The sequence below is a fragment of the Mustela nigripes genome, chromosome 5, assembly GCF_022355385.1.
Source record: "Mustela nigripes isolate SB6536 chromosome 5, MUSNIG.SB6536, whole genome shotgun sequence".
Classification (NCBI taxonomy): Eukaryota; Metazoa; Chordata; class Mammalia; order Carnivora; family Mustelidae; genus Mustela; species Mustela nigripes.
Window position 1 is genome coordinate 68,809,664 of NC_081561.1, and position 23,414 is coordinate 68,833,077.

A 23,414-nucleotide genomic window follows, 5' to 3' on the forward strand; every position below is an offset into this window, starting at 1 on the left:
CATTTTTGCTTCCTTATGGTTTTCTTTTTTTTTTTTTTTTTTTTAGTATTTTATTTTATTTATTTGACAGAGAGATCACAAGTAGGCAGAGAGGCAGGCAGAGAGAGAGGAAGAAGCAGGCTCCCTGCTGAGCAGAGAGCCCGATGTGGGGCTCGATCCCAGGACCCTGGGATCATGACCTGAGCCGAAGGCAGAGGCCTTAACCCACTGAGGCACCCAGGTGCCCCCCTTATGGTTTTCTTAACATTTTCTTTTCTCTGATTTGCTGTAAGAGTACAATATATAATACATACAACACACAATGCAAGCATTCATTGACTATGTCATCAGTAAGGCTTCAGGTCAACAGTAGGCTATTAGTACTTAAGTTTTGAGAAGTCAACAGTTATACATGGATTTTCAACTGTGCAGGGGGTCAGGATCCCTAACCCCGATGTTGCTCAATGATCAACTGTGGATTTAGAAATTAATTCTAAATACTATATGCCTAGGTAAACCACCAAAATAACTCACCTAAAAATGAACTATTGAAACTGTATTTAAATACTCAAATCAGCTGATAAAGATAATCAAATCTCACTTCAACACCTGTGATGGAAAATACTCTTGCATCATGAAGTTCTTCTCAAAGTAAAAGGCATGTACCATAAGTTGCAATGAACAAAATCTCATGTTAATTGATCAAAATCCATAAGGCTGGGATTTCAATAATTTTTAGTAACCATGGTATGTACATCTCAGCTTTGCTTTGAGAAATCTGATAAAAAATCTTAGCTTATAAAGCAGATATGAATTAGAATGACATTATGAATTCAATAAAGTATCCACATTATACCAAAGAATGCATTATTGATTTTAAAAGCTTACTAGTACAGTTACAATAGATTTTAGTATCACATACAATTGAAGAAGAAACATATATACTGCAAATTGCAAGTATAACAAAATGAGAATTCCTCGCTAGACTGCCAGTGTCATTTACTAATGGCAATAATTTACTGTGTCATTGCAGAAAGTATAATGGTTTCCTCTCTGCATCAGTCTCAAGTGCACTGATACCCCTAAATTTTAGCTGATCAATCCAGTAGCAAAAGCTAAGCAATCACAAAGTGCAAACCATCAAAAGAACTACTACTACCAGTAACAGCATAGGCTAACCAGCAACCTTAACCTTTTATCCATTAAAATGAAGCTTTTTCTCTTGAGTGAATGCTGGTTGAATACCTGTTATGAGTAATGAAATGTTTAAAAAACAGTCTTTTCTGTGAGGGGGCTCAGAGTCCACTGAGGAGAGGCAAGCTTAGAAACATAACTATTATTTACAAATGGTGTATATGTGGCCACTGCTTGCTAATGGTGTCTATGCATCAGGCCATATTAGGGCTTTTACATATCTTCATCCAATTAATTCTCATGCTCTAAAACTAGGCATAAGAAGGGCACTGCATAGATGAATGAGACCGGATTAAGAACTGCAAAACTGAGAAACTTGAATTATTTTGGATTATTTCCTTAGTATTCTTCTGCAGTATAAGAAGTTAGGAAATATATATTATATATATTTTAAATTAATTTATTTATTTTCAGAAAAACAGTATTCATTATTTTTTCACCACACCCAGTGCTCCATGTAATCCATGCCCTCTATAATACCCACCACCTGGTACCCCCAACCTCCCACCCCCCTGCCACTTCAAAACCCTCAGATTGTTTTACAGAGTCCATAGTCTCTGATGATTCAGCTCCCCTTCCAATTTCCCCCAACTCCCTTCTCCTCTCTAACTCCCCTTGTCCTCCATGATATTTGTTATGCTCCACAAATAAGTGAAACCATATAATTGACTCTCTCTGCTTGACTTATGTCACTCAGCATAATCTCTTCCAGTCCCATCCATGTTGCTACAAAATTTGGGTATTCATCCTTTCTGATGGAGGCATAATACTCCATAGTGTATATGGACCACATCTTCCTTATCCATTCGTCTGTTGAAGGGCATTTTGGTTCTTTCCATAGTTTGGTGACCGTGGCCATTGCTGCTATAAACATTGGGTTATAGATGGCCCTTCTTTTCACAACATCTGTATCTTTGGGGTAAATACCCAGGAGTGCAATTGCAGGGTCATAGGGAAGTTCTATTTTTAGTTTCTTGAGGAATCTCCACACTGTTCTCCAAAGAGGCTGCACCAACTTGCATTCCCACCAACAGTGGAAGAGGGCTCCCCTTTCTCTGCATCCTCTCCAACACATGTTGTTTCCTGTCTTGTTAATTTTGGCCAGTCTAACTGGTGTAAGGTGATATCTCAATGTGGTTTTAATTTGAATCTCCCTGATGGCTAGTGATGATGAACATTTTTTCATGTGTCTGATAGCCATTTGTACGTCTTCATTGGAGAAGTGTCTGTTCATATCTTCTGCCCATTTTTTGATGTGTTTGCCTGTTTAGTGTGTGTTGAGTTTGAGAAGTTCATTATAGATCCTGGATATCAACCTTTTGTCTGTACTGTCATTTGCAAATATCTTCTCCCATTCCATGGTTTGCCTCTTTGTTTTTTTGACTGTTTCCTTTGCTGTGCAGAAGCTTTTGATTTTGATGAAGTCCCAAAAATTTATTTTCGCTTTTGTTTCCTTTGCCTTTGGAGACATATCTTGAAAGAAGTTGCTGTGGCTGATATCGAAGAGATTACTGCCTATGATCTCCTCTAGGATTCTGATGGATTCCTGTCTCACGTTGAGGTCTTTTATCCATTTTGAGTTTATCTTTGTGTACGGTGTACGAGAATGGTCAAGTTTCATTCTTCTACACATAGCTGTCCAGTTTTCCCAGCACCATTTATTGAAGAGACGGTCTTTTTTCCACTGTATATTTTTTCCTGTTTTGTTGAAGATTAATTGACCATAGAATTGAGGGTCCATATCTGGGCTCTCTACTCTGTTCCACTGGTCTATGGGTCTGTTTTTATGCCAGTACCATGCTGTCTTGGTGATCACAGCTTTGTAATAAAGCTTGAAATCAGGTAACATGATGCCCCCAGTTTTATTTTTCTTTTTCAACATTTCCTTAGCGATTTGGGATCTCTTCTGATTCTATACAAATTTCTGTGAAAACTCTCAAAGAAGCTATCAATAATATCACATTTCTGGGCATGCAGCCTGTGGTGAGGGCCTCCCACCTCTTCCCAAGCAGCAGCAAAATTAGGCTTCAGTACTTTCTGAATGTGGTCAGACACAGTCACTTCAAGATCTTCCAGCATGTACCCATCATCATAGCCCTCCTCAGCCAGAACCCCAATGTCAGGGTCACAGTCCCGGAATGTGAACTTCATGGTGCAGCTAAAGGTGGCTGCAACTGCAGTCGAATCATCATCAGGCAGGTGAACCAAACTAACATATTTCTGGCTGATTGTAAGCAGGGCTCGGGGCTGGGATACAACACAGCACCTCAAGGAACCCAATGGCTCCACCTGCACGGTCCCTTTCTCCAGCAGCTGGTCGTTAAGAGTACTGGAGCAGTCAAACTGGAACACGATGTGATTGGTAAACATGTGCTTGATACAAGGAACAAAATATTCCGTCTCTGCTTCCATAAATTGAACAGGCTCAGAAGACGTGAACAAGGGTCCCAGATCCATAAACTCAGGAATGACAGCCAATTGTTCTTGGAAAATGTCTTGCCTGGAAGGAGCCAACTTCTTTGGCTAAGTGGCCCCAAGTGTAATTTCTGCTTTCTGCTCAAAGACATGGGCCATAACAAGAGGAAAAGACTTCACGTCAAAGGGCTTCTCTGCAGGCTCCAGTGTGTACTGGTGGAGGGCTTTCTCCATCCCTGGCACTGAGATGGTGAGGTCGTTGAAGATGTACATAGCATTCAGTGCCACCTGCCTCTCCTGGAGCACATTCAAGTAGAAAGTAGCCCTGTCCCAAACCTCATCGTCCATCATACACCTTTGTAGGAGTACTAGGACATTTGGGAGAAGATTCTCATTTTGAGCCCAGATTTAGCCAAAGCACTCACAGCAGCAGCTCTGACAGCCTCATTCTCCAGTACGACCTTATTAAAAATAAAGCAGATATTCTTGGAGGGGACAGGAATTCTGAGGCCCTCTTTGCCCAGCAAAATCTTAGTAGAATCTTAGTAGCCAGAACAGTGTGTTCACAGTCCTCAATGAATTCACAAAGGTGGGCTAGACCTGCTTCTTTACCCTCAGGCTTCTCTTCCACAATGCTGATTATGCAGTCCACCATTGTCCACTTATATTCAAAGCCTCCATCATCTCAGGGCATGTTGGAGAGGAAAGTGATCATGACACTGTGCTTTTGAGGGTATTTCTGAGAGTGAGTGTTAATTACCTGCACAACCGTCACCCTGAACTCATCTGAGATTTCAGACACAAAAGGAGATACCTGCTTCATGAGCCTGTCCACACTGCTCTCACTCCCTGTTTTTGAGGAGTGTAGTAATGGCCAGACTAGCAATGCTTCTGTTTGAGTCTGTGATCAAGTTTTCTGAGTCCAGACTGCAGGCAATAACAGCAGAGGGGTGTTTCATTGCCACCTTGTTCAAGATCCTCACCGCTGTGTATCTCAAAGCTGGCTTAGGAGAGCTACAGAAAAGTTGAAGAACTGAAATGGCAGGTGCCAACTCCCTTGCAGTACAGTTAGGAAGATGGATGACAGCTGACACAGCTTCATAAATAACCATTTCATGTTTATTTCACAAGCAGCTCTCAATGAAATCAAAGAGTGGACTTTCATGGCCCTCTTCATTTTCTTTTAGTAAGTGACTGGCAATTCGGATCAGCATGCAGTAAGCAAACTGAGATTTGAGACCGGATTTAGTAAATTTATTCAACATCTTAGAAACAGCAAGGCGTTCGTTCTTTTCGAGGTGATACAGGACTCCCAATGCATGTTACTGGACCATAATGTTGTCGCTGGAAGCGGCTTCTTGGGCTTTGTTGACCCAGCGCTTAACCACATCATGGCTTATCTTCATGTGTAAGGAAGACACCAGTGTGGAGCTGAATACGCTGGAGACTTTATCCATAATGGCCTGCTTCATGTAACTCTCGATGGCCTGCAACATTATTCCATTAGTGATTCTGCAGAGAGCCCTGATGGCTGGGCCTCGGTACGCATCTTTCTTTCCAGTCATATCCTTAGTCAGAAGTTTGTAAATTAGAAATGCAATGCGGGTCTCACGGGATAACATCAAGGCATTGGCAGGGTTACATTCTTTTTTGGAGGCTGTAGGGGTGAATCCATTTCCTTGCCTCTTCCAACTGTCAGAGGCTACCCACATTCCTTGGCTCACGATCCCCCTCCTCCAGCAACGTCGCTTCTGTGACCTGCTTCCATCATCCCATCTCTTCACTGTGAAACAGCTTAGCTTTTCATAAACTCAATCACATATCTTCTAGAATCTTCATTTATCAAGTATGCAAGTGATGCCAGAGAGGCAGAGCCTCAAAAGGGAGGGCTTCAGGCCAGGAGGCTTCTTGATTTTGTGTGAGAAGGAATTCAAGGGCAAGCCATTTAGGGAAAAGGGCAAAAATTTATTAAGTACAGAAATAAGAAGGCTTCTACTTCACAGAGTAGTGGTCTCTCCTCCCAGGTGAGCATGAAGAACCCCCGCCCCCGCCCTGCCTCTCACGAAGGGTTTTGTTTGTTTTTTAAGATCTTATTTATTTATTTGACAGAGAGAGAGAAAGCAAGAGAGTGAACACAAGCAGGGGGAGTGGGAGAGGAAGAAGCAGGTTCCCCACTTAGCAGGGAGCTCAATGCTGGGCTCTATCCCACGACCCTGGGATCACAACCTGAGCAAGGCAGACGCTTAACCGACTGAGCCACCCAAATGTCACTCCAGTAGGTCCTGCTTAAAACTGGTAAATATAAAAAATACTGCTTAAAACAGGGAAATACAAATCAAAACCACAATGAGATATCACCTCACACCAGTCAGAATAGCTAAAATCAACAAGTCAGGAAATGACAGATGCTGGCGAGGATGCGGAGAAAGGGGAACCCTCCTACACTGTTGGTGGGAATGCAAGCTGGTGCAGCCACTCTGGAAAACAGCATGGAGGTTCCTCAAAATGTTGAAAATAGAACTGCCCTATGACCCAGCAATTGCACTATTGGGTATTTACCCTAAAGATACAAACATAGTGATCCAAAGGGGCACGTGCACCCGAATGTTTATAGCAGCAATGTCCACAATAGCCAAACTATGGAAAGAACCTAGATGTCCATCAACAGATGAATGGATCAAGAAGATGTGGTATATATACACAATGGAATACTATGCAGCTATCAAAAGAAATGAAATCTTGCCATTTGCGACAACATGGATGGAACTAGAGCATATCATGCTTAGCGAAATAAGTCAAGCAGAGAAAGTCAACTATCATATGATCTCCCTGATATGAGGAAGTGGTGATGCAACATGGGGGCTTAAGTGGGTAGGAGAAGAATAAATGAAACAAGATGGGATTGGGAGGGAGACAAACCATAAGTGACTCTTAATCTCACAAAACAAACTGAGGGTTGCTGGGGGGAGGGGGTTTGGGAGAAGGGGGTGGGATTATGGACATTGGGGAGGGTATGTGCTTTGGTGAGTGCTGTGAAGTGTGTAAACCTGGTGATTCACAGACCTGTACCCCTGGGGATAAAAATATATGTTTATAAAAAATAAAAAATTAATAAAAAAAAACTAAAAAAAAAAACTGGTAAATATTTAAACAAAATCTTTCAAAATTTTGACTCTTAAATACATTTAAGTCTTTGAATTAGCCTGTCCTCCAAAATTTCTAAAATGTTTACCTGTAAGTGATTTAATTTTAAACATTCATGATGTTCATAGTTTTTGCATCTTCAGATCTAACATACATTAGTTTAAGTATTAGCACTTTAAAGTAGTTTTCCAATTTGATAGTTTCCAAGTGTAAAACACAAAGATACACCTGTATCTTTGATAATTCGTTAGCATTGCAACTAACTTTCTACATGTATAAAGACATAAAGGAGTTTCCAAATGAGTTACTCTAATGTAAACAGGAGGGTGGTAGAAAACAGAAAGATGGACCAAGAGACCAACCCTGTTCTCACAGAGGTTCAGAGCTTTGTAGAGGGGATGAGATGAGGGAAGGACAGACATGAGATATCACTGTATTTGTAAGATGATATTTCTTAAACTCTAAGTAGTGGATACAAAGGTATTTTTTTCATGATCTACATTTCTGTATGCCTAAAATATTTAGTAATAAAAAAAACCAAAACAGACTCACCGATCAATTACAATTTCTTTTTGCCTTAGCAGTCCTTCTTTTATTTTCAGCACTGATTCCCACTTACTGAAATCCTGATAGCCAGAAGGTGAATAACTTTGACGAGACAATCCAGTCAAAACCTGCACAAATATATTTATAATATTAGTATACTTAAAGTGTTTAAAAAGAATATTTCAATGGTATGTAATACTTTCCCAATGATTTTCATTAAAAACAGAGAACTCTCTCTTTGATTTTTTTTTTTAAGACTGTCTGAAATCATACTTGTGAATACAACATAACTTAGAAGAATTTCAAGGAAGTGAAGTAAAAGTACAAGTCTAATAACTGGTGACAATAGAATATTTAATCTGTTTTTTTAACACTATAAATAAGATCTTATTCTCATTATCTTGTGTAAACTTTCATGAAATGAGAGATTAATCACTCACTGCTTAAAGAAGAAGTACAATAAGAAAATGTGCCATGGTTAGACTAGACAAACATTATATGAAAGGTTTCCACAAGGAAATAAAAATTAGTACCTGTAGCATACAGACTTCAAATTGTCACCTATCACATCAGATTTATTTACATTAAAATTTCAAAAGCAAAAATACTTTCACAAAATAGTAAACATATTTATAGAAAATAGGACTTAAACAGGTATAATCTGGTTGGGTGATTACTGGCCTCCAGTAATTACATCATTTAGAAAAAGTGTGCTTAGAATTTAAGAGAAATTTCAAATATTTAAGAGAAATCAATACTGATAAAAACCAATATGGCAGTTATCCTCAAATTCCTATGATTGAAACAAAAAAGAAAACCTTAATATACTAGTAGCCATAGACTGAATTTTATCTCCTCAAAAAGGTATGTTGAAGTACTAACCCCTAAGTACCTCAGGATGTAACCTTCTTTGGGAACAGGGTCTTTACAGACATAGTCAAGTTAAGATGAAGTCACTGGGGTGGGCCCTAATCCAAAATGACTGGTGTCCTATGTAAAGGTGAAATTTGAACACAAGTACACACAGAAGACTATAAAGAGATACAGAGAGAACACCATCTGAAGATGAAAGCAGAGATAGCAGTGATGCATCTACACACCAAGCAACACAGAAGATTGTCAGGAAACCACTAGTAACTCAGCATAGAATATAAGATTCTTCTTCATAGGCTTCAGAAGAAACCAACTGAGCCAACACCTTGATTCTGGACTTCTAACTTCCAGGACTGTGAGACAATAAATTTCTGTTGTGTTTGTATCCTTTGTTATGGCAGCTGCAGGAAACTAATACAACTAGTAAATCCAATACCAAGGAATATCCAAAACAAGGAATAAATTCCTTGGCAAGCTAAATAATCCCACGGAAACACTCCAAAGCAACTTTAGGAAAATTCAAATGTGCAGTGATATTTTTATTCTTTGTTTTCCAAGGGCGTTACCGGCAAGACCTACTTCCAAATAAACCACTAATTTTGTGACACCAACTAGTCCTAGATTAACCCTTTAAATTATTATTTTCAAGTAATACCAAGACAAGTTATTTCAGGCAGAAGACAGACAAAACAAGATGAACAGACGAGAAAGGACAGAAACTATGAGATAACAGGATATATAGCTTTGTCATATGCGCAGATATTTGGAGTTTAAGTGACATAGGGTTACAAGGGGCAGGTTAGTCTGAATTTCATTCTTTCCTTTGCCTAACATACAACCCAGACTAATATTCAGCCATATGCCCTAGCAGAGATATGTTAGTTGCTACAATACTAAAGTGTTTTTAATGTGGTTGCTAATTAGCTGTTGCCCAAACCCCTGGAAGGTTCTCCAGTATCCAACAAATCAAGAGTTTCTGGCATTAAAAGGGGTTTTCAAGATGCTCCATCCATAAATGGTATCCTTTCTGATTACTTGGTTCCCTACACTGCACTAGTCAATCCTCCAAAATGTTTCCATCTCAACACTACCTACCAGCTTATAATAGTTGGCAGAACTAAACAGGTTTGAATCCTGGGCACTCCAACAAAAGAGCATGTTATCTTAAGTAACCCACTGTGTCCACTATGGCCTAAATAAGGTATTCAGAAAATTTCATATCATCACAAGGGATGAAAACATTTTTTTAAAGATTTTACGTATTTGAGAGAGAGAAAATGAGAGAGCATGAGTGGAGGGGGAGGGGCAGAGAAAGAGGGGGAGAAACAGAATCCCCCCTAAGCAGAAAGCCTGATACGGGGCTCGACCCCCAGGTCTGCAAGATCATGAACTTGAGCCAAAAGTAGATGCTTAACTGACTGAGCCACCCAGGCACCCCTGAAAATATTTTTGAAAATAACTGCTCTTAGGAGCTGAGAGAGGATTCAGCACCATAAATATTGCTGATTCGATGAGATAGTCTCTACTTACTGAAACTCCCAAGTTATTTAATGACTATCAATTTAGTGGGTAAGTCACTTAATGAAATTTATTTTGTCAAGTTATAACTCAAGCAGGAATTCATTAAAACTAGTAAAAGCTAAGCAAAACAAAAGAGTATATCAACAATTTCAAAACTCAATGTAAGATCTGGAAATTATCAGAATGATTTGGTAAACCATTTGTGCTAGAATTTATAATACCAAATATTTCCATTTATTTGGTGCCTAAAAGTGAATACACACACACACACACACACACACACACACACACACACACACACATAATATATATACATATACACACTGAGTTATCGTCTCCTCTTCCAAAGATCTAAAAAGGGTTCCTCTATTTCTAAGTATCACACATCAGGAATGACTGATACCATAATATCTGAAGCTATGTTTTACCTCCTGTATCTTTCGCCTATTTCAGTAAGACAAGTGTCCACAACTCAAAAGTCAACAAAAACAACATCAACAAAAAGTGCCCAAGCATCACGATGATCTTGTAAAGAAAACATTAACTTTTCTACTCTTCGTAAGTCATCTGCTAAAGAATTTCCCCACAGGAGACAACCTCTTAAGGAGAAGCCTTTTCTTGTTTTGAAACACTTGTTGGCATCAAGAAAGAGAGTAAAGGGGAAGAAAAGGAGATTTTTCAAGAGAAAAGCAAATAACGATACCACTTGGGTGTATAGCACTGGAATCACTTGCAGAATGCACTGCTAAAATACTTGCCAGATACTTCTATGAATATACATAAAACAAAATATGAAAATTTACTCATCTGATTTGTAGATCCCTTGACCTACACCCTTTGGAAAACAAATCAAAATTGCGCTATGAAACTGAGCAAAGAGGAATAAAGAAAATGAGAAATCAGGTAACGTGATGCCCCCAGTTTTATTTTTCTTTTTCAACATTTCCTTAGCGATTTGGGGTCTCTTCTGATTCCATACAAATTTTTGGATTATTTGCTCCAGCTCTTTGAAGAATACCAGTGGAATTTTGATCAGAATGGCATTAAAAGTATATATTGCTCTAGGCAGTATATATAGATATTTTAACAATGTTTATTCTTCCGATCCAAGATCATGGAATGGTCTTCCATCTTTTTGTGTCTTCTTCAATTTCTTTCATGAGTGTTCTGTAGTTCCTCAAGTACAGATCCTTTACCTCTTTTGTTAGGTTTATTCCCAGGTATATCTTATGGTTCTTAGTGCTATAGTAAATGGAATCGATTCTCTAATTTGCCTTTCTGTATTTTCATTGTTAGTGTATAAGAAAGCCATTGATTTCTGTACATTGACTTTGTATCCTGCCACATTGCTGAAGTGCTGTTTGAGTTCTAGTAGTTTGGGGGTGGAGTCTTTTGGGTTTTCTATATAAAGAATCATGTCATCTGCGAATAGAGAGAGTTTGACTTCTTCATTGCCAATTTGGATTACCTTTTATTTCTCTTTGTTGTCTGATTGCTGTTGCTAGGACTTCTAATACTATGTTGAACAGGAGTGGTGAAAGTGGGCATCCTTGTCTTGTTCCTGATCTCAACGGGAAGGCTGCAAGCTTTTTCCCATTGAGGATGATATTTGCTGTGGGTCTTTCATAGATAGCAGCAATGGCCACGGTCGCCAAACTATGGAAAGAACCAAGATGCCCTTCAACGGACAAATGGATAAGGAAGATGTGGTCCATATACACTATGGAGTATTATGCCTCCATCAGAAAGGATGAATACCCAACTTTTGTAGCAACATGGATGGGACTGGAAGAGATTATGCTGAGTGAAATAAGTCAAGCAGAGAGAGTCAACTATCATATGGTTTCACTTATTTGTGGAGCATAACAAATATCATAGAGGACAAGGGGATTTAGAGAGGAGAAGGGAGTTGGGGAAAATTGGAAAGGGAGGTGAACCATGAGAGACTATGGACTCTGAAAAACAATCTGAGGGGTTTGAAGTGGCGGGGAGGTGGGAGGTTGGGGTACCAGGTGGTGGGTATTATAGAGGGCACGGATTGCATGGAGCACTGGGTGTGGAGAAAAAATAATGAATACTGTTTTTCTGAAAATAAATAAATTTAATTTAAAAAAATTTAAAAAAAGAAAGCCTTCCCCTGTAAATAAGATGCTCTAATATTTTTTTTTAAAAAAAAAGGTACTGAAAGTTAGTAAATATCAAAAGTTCCCATCATAAGAAAAATTTTTTTGTAGTTTTGTATGGTGATAGATGGTAACTAGACATAGTGGTGATCATTTCACAGCATATACAAATACCAAATCATTGTGTCATATACCTAAAACTAGTATAATATTAAATGTTAATTACACCTTAATTTTTTAAAAATGTAACATACAAAGAATTACCTAAATAAGTATCATGATAGTCCTCCTTATTAAATTTCAACCCTGATTCATAAAAACAGTTTAAAAAGGAGAACACAAAATCTGACACACAACCAAATACTGCAGGTGTAAAAGTAATTTTTAAATTTTTTATAACTGCCCACCACTAAAAATGACAATTATGGAGTCATTTTTTTTTTATCTAAGGCTTTTAAAATAAGGCCATATTATTATGAAATAAAGCTATATAGACAAAATTATAAAATGCAACTTGAAACAGGTATTTAAGAGATTTTTTTAAAAAATTATATTGTAAATTCTCAACTAGCAAAGCAGTGACCATACCTTTTTGACCTTGCATACAATATAAACAATGTTATACTACTAAAGAAATACAGAAAGGGAACAATTGTGAAAACTTATTTTTATTATAACTTAACAGCAGTTCAGACTTTTGGTTTCTCTTTTTAAGATTTTATTTATTTGAGAGAATGAGAGCAGGAGCAGTAGTGGGGTAGGGAGGAGGTGGCGGAAGCAGATTCCTTGCTTAGCAGGAAGCCCTACATGATGAGACAGGGCTGGCAGGGCTCAATTCTAGGATCCTAGGACCCCGGGATCATGACCTGAACCAAAGCCAGACACTTAACTGCCTGAGACACCCAGGTGTCCCATTTCAGAGGGTTATTCTTCAAAAACTGCCAATGTAATGTGTTAGCAAATGTTAACAGCTTCCTCCCCTTTATTTATAAAACAGGAACTATCCTCTTCTAATTACATATTTGATAAACTGAAGATAACTTAAGAAATCCTATTAGTATCAATTATCATTAGTTTCCAAGCAATGGACCCAAAAGTCCCTGGGATGTTCCCCCTGACAGTGACACAATAGGAACCATGAGAATATACAAATGCACACTTAATAGTTCTGTATAGCATTATCTTAGTTTTAGAACATTAACATATGCGCAAAAAGGGAGCCAATTGAAATTGCCTTAAAACCTTCATAGTGAAAGTTATTGAAAAATCAAGCCCAAGATAAAAATTAATATTTTCTTTGTTTTACTGTGGATTGAGAGTTAATGTGGTTTGCAGACTATCTCTTGCACAGTACTGGCTAACATGAACAAAAGAGAAGCAGGAATGGCAATATCATTCTTGCATGTCATAAAATTCTAGCCAAAAAAGGATTAAATTTTTTAAAATCCTTTAGATAAATTAAATAAAAATTTTAAAATGAGAAAGTTTTATACTGGGAAAAAGCAACATTCACCAAGAAGATAAAACAGACACAATAAACCTCCTATGAAGAAAAACTATTAAAAAATAAATGGGTGCCTAGCTGGCTCAGTTGCAGGAATGTGTGACTCTTGATCTCAGGGTCATGAGTTTGAGCTCCATGCTGGGTGCAGAGATTACTTAAATAAATAAAACCTTAAAAAAATGAACCAAAGAATCTACATCACAGTAAATACTTTAGTATGTCTTTCTGAAATAGAAAAACTAGGTAAAGCAAATCCAGTTCACCATCTTTTTTTTGTATGCAAACTAAAACTGGTGTCATTTCATATCTCTTCATCACTTTGGCACTATCTTCTATCTGCAAATAACCCAGAGATAAAAGTCTAGATGAAGTAAATGGTGTACACCACGAATGCAATAACAAAACGAAGGGTAGCAGAATATGCCACCCCAAATATCGCTGCAGGGATTCTGGACATGCACCCCAAAATATGCCCCTTTAAAACATTATTTTGAGCCACAGGCACTTGAAAAACAGCAAATGTTGGGAGAGGGTTTTTGGTTTTTTTTTTTTAAAGATTTTTATTTATTTATTTGACAGAGAGAGACACAGTGAGAGAGGGAATACAAGCAGGGAGAGTGCGAGAGGGAGAAGCAGGTTTCCTGCCAAGCAGGGAGCCCGATGCGGGGCTCAATCCAGGACCCCGGGATCATGACTTGAGCCGAAGGCAGATGTTTAAAGACTGAGCCACCCCAGCCCCCTGGGAGAGGCTTTCTCCAAACTCCATTTATCTGCCTTAAGGACCTCAACTGTCATAAATTCCCTCCCTGGAAATTTTATCAACAAGGGAGGACTGACACTCATCACAGAAGAGGAGACTTGTAATCGATGCTGCACTCAAACTTTCTCACAGACTATCACATCTCCCATCTATTCTTCTAAGGACCCATCTATCTTTCCTAAAATTCATTTCCTCTCCCCTTAGAGGCCTACATCCTACTCCCCAACCTTCCCCATTAATATGACTTTTGATCCTGGATTCTAATCTGCCTCTTAAGGAGTTCCTCATTTTCCCCTGCTTTATCTTCCATGTGTACATGAGGTACATGCTAATAAACTTGTTTTTCTCTTGTTCACCTGTCTTTTATTACAACAGTCTCAGCCAAGAACTCAGAGTCAGAGGAAAATTTTTTTCCTCCCCCACATCCACCTACGAACTAATTCTTAAAGAGTTGTTAATACTCTAGAACACAGAAGCCTTCTCTTAAGACAGACGACAACCCCATTCCCTAATATGAGAAGAGGAAAAGATTTTATATAGTCCATTATAAACACATTTAGCCCATTAGCAATACAATTTTGAACATATCTTTACCCCAAGTAGTCAGAAAACAATAAAGAATTTCTATTCTATAAATCATAACTGGTCATGAGAGGCATACCAGTTTGTGGCAGTTATGTATCGATAGTAAAATACACATTTATATCATATTCTAGAAAACATAGGTACTCTTTTGAAAGAATCTGAATAAGATTCACTGAAGAGGTCTTTGAATCTTTCTAGGAAAAAAAATGTATCAAAATTCACATATCAATAAAATAGAAAATTACTGTCGTGATACTGTTCTACTTAGGATTTCAAGTAGTCAGTCATGTTTCTACGTGACTATACCCAATATAAGTAATCAAGGAGACACAGGCAACTTAATATATAATTTGTACTTATAACTTATGAATAATAATAAAACTTTAACTAGACATGAACATGAAATCTAAAGGATAATTATAAAGCCATGTAACTATGTGAGTTAATCTGAAGTATGGAACAGAAAGGATGTCATCAAAGTAACAAACATTTCAAAATCTGTGCAGGTGAAACAAGGACACTTTTTATAAGTAAACATTTTCCAGACACATTTGGGATTAGAAAGTATTTTATATTCATATTACCAAATTCAAGGAGAGAAGAGAATCCCTGTTTACATGTTTTCTACAAATGCAGAAGATATACTGTTGCAATGGTGGTTTATAAAAGAATACAGTAGTTTACTGCCAAAGTAGGATCATTACTCTTCTGCATCTAAACTCCGACCATCCAGATTTATAGACCCTAAAACACACATAGGCATCTCTTATTGTAAACTGCCAATTCTACTCTTATAATTGAATAGAGATAGCAGGCATCCACAATCCCATATACATGCTACTTAGATGAGACCCAGATGCTGTGAAAAGTTGCCAAAATAAGTCACTTAATGTTCAAACATGCTTCTAAAATAAGCTTACTATATTGCAGCTGAAAATAGCTCAAAATTCTTTGGCCTCAGCCTGGACAAATACTGTTAAATTTAGATAATCTAGTGCTACCACACTTAACTGCAATACAGCCTCTGCAGTTCTTACAAGCTCGTTATCTCTCCTTCATTTGCCTTTGTTCCTTAGCTCATTCATCACTCACAACATGTCACATAACACAGCAAATCTCCTCTGTCTCCTGGAATAGTCTATCTGAAGCAATACTCTACAAGTGCTTTTTAGTAAAAGAATCATGATACTTCACCCAAAAGTAAATTCACAAAGCTCAGTAATGGAAAGCAAAAACAAAAACAAAAACAAAACAAAACAAAACAAAAAACCATACAAATTATATAGAATCAAAGAACATTTTATTCACCAAAAGTAGGAAAAACATGGATTATACAATTGTGCTTTCAAGTAAAATTAGTATTTTACATATTATATTATTACTAAAAGAAATGTGCATTTACTTTAAAAATCTGTATCTTAAGCCCATGTAATTATTTATAGCGATTACTACAAATTTTCTCTAACTAAATTTATACCAGAAGAGCATATTTTAAAATATTCTATCCATAACCTCTTCCTAATGAACAATTATAAACTAAAGTCTACATCTTGACTTCTGAAATTTAAATTATAGAAGGAACTGTGTTTTATTTTTCTTTCCTTTTTTTTTTTTTTTAATTTCTTTTCAGTGTTCCAGAATTCATTGTTTATATACCACACCCAGTGCTCCATGCAATACATGCCCTCCATAACATCCACCGCCAGGCTCACACAAACCCCCACACCCCTCCCCTCCAAAACCTGTTTGTTTCTCAGAGTCCACAGTCTCTCATGGTTTTTCTCCCCTCCGATATCCCCCAACTAACTCACTTCTCCTCTCCATCTCCCCATGTTCTCCATGTTATTCCTTAGGCTCCACAAGTAAGTGAAACCCTATAACTGACTCTCTCTGCTTGGCTTACTTCACTTAGCAGGAACTGTGTTTTAACTATCTCATTATTTCTTCAATTTGTCTTTATTATTAATTCTATAATGCTAGCTATCTTTGCCATCCTAATCAGACTTACTGAAACAATAATGCAAATACATCATTACTTAAAGGGTAAAAACTCGGGAAAAAAAAATTTAAAAACCTTTAAGAGGCATACCTATATTTTATATCTTAAAAATACATGTGCATGGGGACGCCTGGGCAGCTCAGTTGGTTAAGCAGCTGCCTTCGGCGCTCAGGTCATGATCCCAGTGTCCTGGTATTGAGTCCCACATCGGGCTCCTTGCTCGGCAGGGAGCCTGCTTCCATTCTGTCTGCCATTCTGTCTGTCTGTGCTTGCTCTCTCTCCCTCTCTCTCTCTGACAAATAAATAAAATCTTAAAAAAAAAAAAGTTCATGAAAATAAAGAGAATCTTTTTTTTTCTTAATATTTTATTTGTTTATTTGACAGAGCTAGAGAGAGAGCACAAGTAAGCAGAGCGGCAGGGAGAAGGGAAGAAAGAGAAGCAGGCTCTCGAAGCAGACTCTCTGCTGAACAGGGAGCCTGATGCGGGGCTTGATCCCATGACCCTGGAATCATGACCCAAACTGAAGGCAGCTGCTTCACCAACTGAGCCACCAGGGCGCCCCATAAACAAAGATAATCTTAAAAATATTACTTATTTCCATCTTGCTAAACAACTGAATTACTATTAAATTAACTCTTTTCTTTTGGAAGAAGGGAACTTTTCTTCTCAAAAATCAAACTGCTATGGAAGCACCAAGTGCAATCTTTGTTAGTATTACCATGTTTTTTTTAAAAATGCCAACAAAGGAATGATCCATGCATGAAACACAATCTCATCACAATCAAAATGCAAACGTGAAGGGGAAATGGTATATCCAAGACTGAGGAGCAAATCTTTTCCTTAAGCAAATCAATCAGAAGATTTAAAAAAAAAAAAATGAAGCTTAAGTCTTCAAATTTAATCATTAATTTTTACTTATAAACCAGTATAGTTTTATCCAAACCATTTTGTTTAATAATTTACTATTTTAAAATTTAAGATGAAATATATTGATGGAATACTTTAATAAACTTAATTTGTTAACTGTAATTAACAAACATAATAGCTTCTACTGGTAGCCAAACTGGAGGGAAAAAAAATAACAAAAGGTATAACTGACAATTCATGAAAGGAATATTATATGAAACAGAAATGGAGAGAATTCTATCAAAATGAAATATTTAACATAATGTGGATTTTTCTGGGATCTTGCCCAAGGTTACAGATACCAAACGTACCACACTATAGAACCAGACCCTATGCAGAGCCATAGCATAAGCACTAACATATTTCATTTATTTTAATAAGCAGATTACCAAAATATGTTTTTTTTCAAGTTATCATATTTTACTATCAAGAGATAAAAGAAAAAACACATAATAATAAATGTGCTTTAGGACAAAAGCACTGTCTACATTATATTATTTTAAAAATGTATTGAAAGCATTTTTCTAAAAGGAAAAAAGGAACTATTAATGATGGTTAGCTGGTGGGAAGAGAGGAAGAAGACTTTTACTTTATATCAGGTAGATTATTGACTTTGCTTACCATCCATATACTACTTTTTCTTTTCTAACAGTACAGCTATGGGCCATTAAATGTTTTCTTTTTCAAAATGTTAAAAATACTATTTTAAAAAAATATATTTCAAAAAATATATATTTCAAGAGTCAACAATGGAAAATATTCTCAGGGCAAAATTGTCAAGAAGAGATAGAGCATAAAACATGAGTTAAGTTGATTGCTATTTAATTCAAACATCCCCTCACATAGTTCTCTAAAAAATATTAGAATTAGAAATGTTAGAAATTATTTTTTATCCTTGGAGTCTAGTTCAACATCTGGCCTACAGCATACAATCAGTGTAAAGAATATGAATAAAATACACTCCCTCAAGTATATTTCTCAGTCTTCACAAAAAATTTTAAATATTTCCAGTGGCAGAAGCAGATATTATAATTAGAGCATCATGATAGTAATTATGACAGTGATTCCTTTCCCAGTTTAGTCTGTATCATAAACCAGGCCTTATTTTTTTATAATCCCTGGTACTCAGCACAAAACCTGACTGACAGTTTTTGCTAAATCTTGAGCAATCTAAAAATTTACAGTAACAATAAGCTACCATCTCCCAAATTATCCTTACTTAAAATTTTATCATTTTCATAGCAACAATATACCTAATAGAAAGAAATATAAACACTTTAAAGATTATAGTTCAAAGGTCAATTCACAAATTTAAATTTGAATAAAAATCTTACTTTTCTGCCCTTGAAGTCTAGCCTCATTTCTTTCAGACCCAGCAAATCTCTGAGTAATCCACATAACTAATTTAACTTTAGTTTTCATTTTAGAGATAAATTTGAAAGACAGTCTTCAGTAGCCATACTGTATTCTATGTTGGAGATGTGAAGTCTTACAAGCACTTTGTGTTCTACATTTATTATACAAATTTATAACTGTATGAATATTAAATTTTTGATATTTATTTTTTCAAGCTAGATTTAAAAACACCAATATATTAATTCTTCAAATGTCAACAGTTCTTCAAATGTCTATGATCCCAACTAAGCAATAAACCTATAAAAATGACTGTATTAGCAAGAGACACTAATGAACAACTGTGCCAAAATTATCCTTTTGATACCAGTACTAGAGCTGTCCTGAAAACCACTCACCACACTTGATCAATTAACCTAAAGGCAAATGAAAACATCAAATGATGAGATGTTCACATCCTTTTTTTGTGTTACCTAAGCTTTTAATTTGGAGATGGGTTAAGGAAGAAGTACAGATTTACTGAGATGTATCAAAACCAATGTACAACTCACAGTACCTTAAACTGCAGATAAAAAGTTATAATGCCGGGAAACCTGGGTCGATCAGCTGGCTAAGCATCTGCCTTTCTCAGGTCATGATTGCAGGGTCCTTAGGACAGAGTCCCACATCAGGATCACTGCTCAGCAGTTCCCCTGCTTATCCTCGTTTATTCTCTCCCTCCCTCCCTCTCTCTCTCTCTCACAAATAAACAAAATCTTGGGGAAAAAAAAAGTTACCATGCCTACATATTACAAAGTTAGGCTTATTAATCTTATCCACTGGCACACTTTACATCTCCTGCTTTATAGGTAAATATGAATTCCACATATCAAAATCCATTTTACATAACCTTTCCAAGAATGCATCTATGCTGAAAAATTAAGCATCAGTTGCATTTGCATTCTAACAATTTCAAGACAGCTAAGTGTGTAACTGAAGAAGAGAAGCTATTATATTTTAGGGGTTCTCACCTGAGGTAATGAAAGACTTGTCTTAAATGTTAATATTACCAATGCCTTTCTACGAAAGCTCAGACCTAAATTAAGGTAAGGATATCTCCCCCATCCTAGCGCAGAAACACAGTTTAAGAGGCCATCTGATCTAAACTAAAAGTGTTACTCCTTCAGTTGCTAGAGTGGCCATTCATATCACTCTGAATGTTTACCAGTTCCCGAGTCTAACCCTCACCACAAAATTGCTGTTCTTAGGTCACTTTCTCAAAGTTCTTTAATTCAAAGGAAATGCTTTCAACTAACTACCTAACTTTTTAAAAATTGTTATACTGGATTTCACACAAATCAAATTCATTTAAGAGTTTCATCATCCTTGAATGAACTAATAGTTATAACAAGTTTACAGAGCCAAGAGACTGAAAAAGACAAAGAAATGTATCAGATTTATTTATAAAAAACATTCATCATAATGTTTCTGTGGTTTATAAAGGCAAAATTATAAATCATTTAATAATAGCAACAGGCTAATTCAATAAACTATGGCACATTTATATCCCAAAAATGACAGCTTCATTACAGTTTATAACATATATTTTAATATGTAATCACATCAAAATGCCCAAACACATTAGTAAGTAAAAATTACTCCTCAATTAACAGGTATTGGTTTCTTATTTTAAGAGTTTTTTTTAAAAATAAAAGATACATAAAGGCAAGGACTTTTTTTTTTTAACCATACTGTTTACCTAGTGTTTAGAACCAGTAAACCTATAGTTTGACTAAAGGAATGAATCAGGAAACAAAATGTGAAATTTACATGTTTAATTATTTTAACAGAGCTAGCAAGATAAATGGCTTCTAAAAATAACTCCATTTTTGAAGCCACCTTGGTATAGTCATAGAACATTTAAGTCTCAAAGATGCATTAGAAATTAAGTCAACCTGCCTTCATTTTATTTATGAGAAAACTAGAGTTCAAGTTCCATAGCTCCTCAATAAGCCATGACCAACACATAGCTACTCCACGAATTGGTATGTTACACACATATGTCAAAATGTGAATAAGTTAAAAAAAAAAAAAAAAGCATATGTATGGGGTGCCTGGGTGGCTTAGTTGGTTAAGAGTCTGCCTTCAGTCATGATCCCAGGATCCTGGATCAGCCAGGCATCAGGCTCCGTGGTCAGGGAGTCTGCTTCTCCCTTTATTCTCACTTCTTCCTTCCTTCAACTTATCCTTTAAGAGCTCACTTATAATAATGGTCAAATAATATTCTAAACATCCATTAAATTTAACTTCTAAGGAATAAGCAGTATAAGGATTATAGAAAAAATATTCTCCAAAAAGTCTTTATTCATGAAGTTCATGGCAAAGAAAACAAATATACCTATAAAAAATACGAAGTTGCCTTCCAACTTGGGGTTTATCTGACTTACTTGAATTATAAGAGATTTATTACTTATGCAATTTAAAATTAGAAACTAACAAAACAGGTTCCCTCCCACTCATTTTGAACAATGAAGTCTATTCAGAGGAACGAGAAAGGAAGAACAGTTCCCAGAAAGAAATAACATATACAATGGCAGAGCTACCAAATCCATTACGGTAGGAATAGATGACAATGACAGATCAGGAAAGACCTTTGTGTGAAATGCTGTAAAGTCTGGGCTTTTAGCCTTGAGAGAGATGAGGATACAAAGAACAGTTCTCAACATGTAAGTGACAGTCAATTTTGCCCTTGGGACGACAACTTGGGTAACAGGGTAAGGGCTGAATAGGACAGGGTCAAGACAGATGGCAGAAAGACTAGTTACTAGACTTCTATAAAAGTTTAGAGGATGAGTGAAATAAGTCAAGCAGAGAGAGTCAATTATATGGTTTCACTTATTTGCGGAGCATAACAAATAGCATGGAGGACAAGGGGAGTTAGAGAGGAGAAGGGAGATGAGGAAAATTAGAAGGGAAGGTGAACCATGAGAGACTATGGACTCTGAAAAACAATCTGAGGGTTTGAAGGGGCGGGGTGGGGGTGGGAGGCTGGGGGAACCAGGTGGTGGGTATTAGAGAGGGCACGGATTGCATGGAGCACTGGGTGTGGTGTAAAAACAACGAATACTGTTACGCTGAAAAGAAAAAAAAAAAAAGACTGAGAAACACAAATACCATAGGATTTCACTCCTGTATGGATTCTGAAAAGCAAAACAAATAATAAACAACCAAACAAAAAGCAAAAAAAAAAAAAAAGTTTAGAGGAGAGCTGATGAAGCTATGGATAAGAGACTTATTTGATGGTCTACATTTGATTTCTTAACGAATGGGACATCTGGTAGAATACAGAAACAAGAATGGGTCTCAAATTTCCATTTTGGATGATGAAATAAATGATGATGCCATAATAAAGACTGGGAATGCAAGGGGCTCAGGTGCTGGGATGCCAAGCACAAAGATAATGAGTTTAGTGGGGGACAGGGAGACTAGAAATCATGGAGTTGAATTAGAATCTTAACAAAAATGGAATAGCATCATGGTTTACGGAGCTCTGACAGAAGTATCTAGAGGATTAAAGGTTGTTTTTGTTGTTATTAAATTTGTATTCTGGTGTAAGTGTATGTGTGTGTATCCATTTCTTATTTTAGCTCTGGTTCAGTCAGCTCCCTTTGTAAAAATGTGCAGCTCTCTTAAGTCATATCATTCTTTATTATATGTGTTAATTTCATTATTAATCCTGAATTTCCTTGTCCTCCTGATGTTATCTTGCAATAGTGGTTAACTTCCAAATGTTCAATGTTTCATTTAGACAAGTCCTTTGAAGCCTCCGACCATGCTATAACATTTCTTTTCTACCACTCAGAGTGTGTTTCAACTTTTCAAAAATTGTGCAAACCTATGTGAGCCCTTAGCTTAACTAACTGGCCCCTACTGATACCAAACTCCTCCCCATCACAAACTGGGAAATTTAATAAGGACTCAAGAGAGTCCATCAAGAGTTCAGACATTTAGGAAAAAATAAAATGTCTGAGCCTCCAAGTATCTGGCATGTCAATTTGAAAAGTGAATCTACCTCCCCCAAATAAGCATAAGGTTTGCAGGTTCCTTCAGAATTGGTCTTTTTTTCCTACCAGATAATGCCTATTCCCTTTTCTACTGCCTTAGGTACTTCCTTACCCCTTCAGTCTAGCCCTACTATTCCCATCCTTTTTATTCCTTCTTAGATGTTTTCTCAGTTAATCCTTCTATAGGTAGTTTTAAAATTCTCAAACTTTTAATAGAAAAGTATCCTCAAGAATTAGGCAAAATCGGGGCGCCTGGGTGGCTCAGTGGGTTAAGCCGCTGCCTTCGGCTCAGGTCATGATCTCAGGGTGCTGGGATCGAGTCCCACATCGGGCTCTCTGCTCAGCGCGGAGCCTGATTCCCTCTTTCTCTCTCTCTCTGCCTGCCTCTCTGCCTGCTTGTGATCTCTCTCTGTCAAATAAATAAATAAAAAATCTTTAAAAAAAAAAAAAAAAGAATTAGGCAAAATC

The 23,414-nt window shown here is 36.9% G+C and overlaps 1 protein-coding gene and 1 pseudogene across 2 annotated transcripts in view; both read right to left on the bottom strand.

Moving 5' to 3' along the window:
• The window catches only part of CEP85L (centrosomal protein 85 like), a 182,153-nt gene that overhangs the window by 80,812 nt on the left and 77,927 nt on the right, over positions 1–23,414 (bottom strand). For both annotated transcript variants that reach the window (XM_059400619.1, XM_059400617.1), the window contains exon 4: positions 7,285–7,406. In XM_059400619.1, the coding sequence (XP_059256602.1) occupies positions 7,285–7,406 (122 nt within the window). The remainder of the gene's footprint in view (positions 1–7,284; positions 7,407–23,414) is intronic.
• Positions 1,175–5,159, bottom strand: LOC132018496 (coatomer subunit gamma-2-like; annotated as a pseudogene).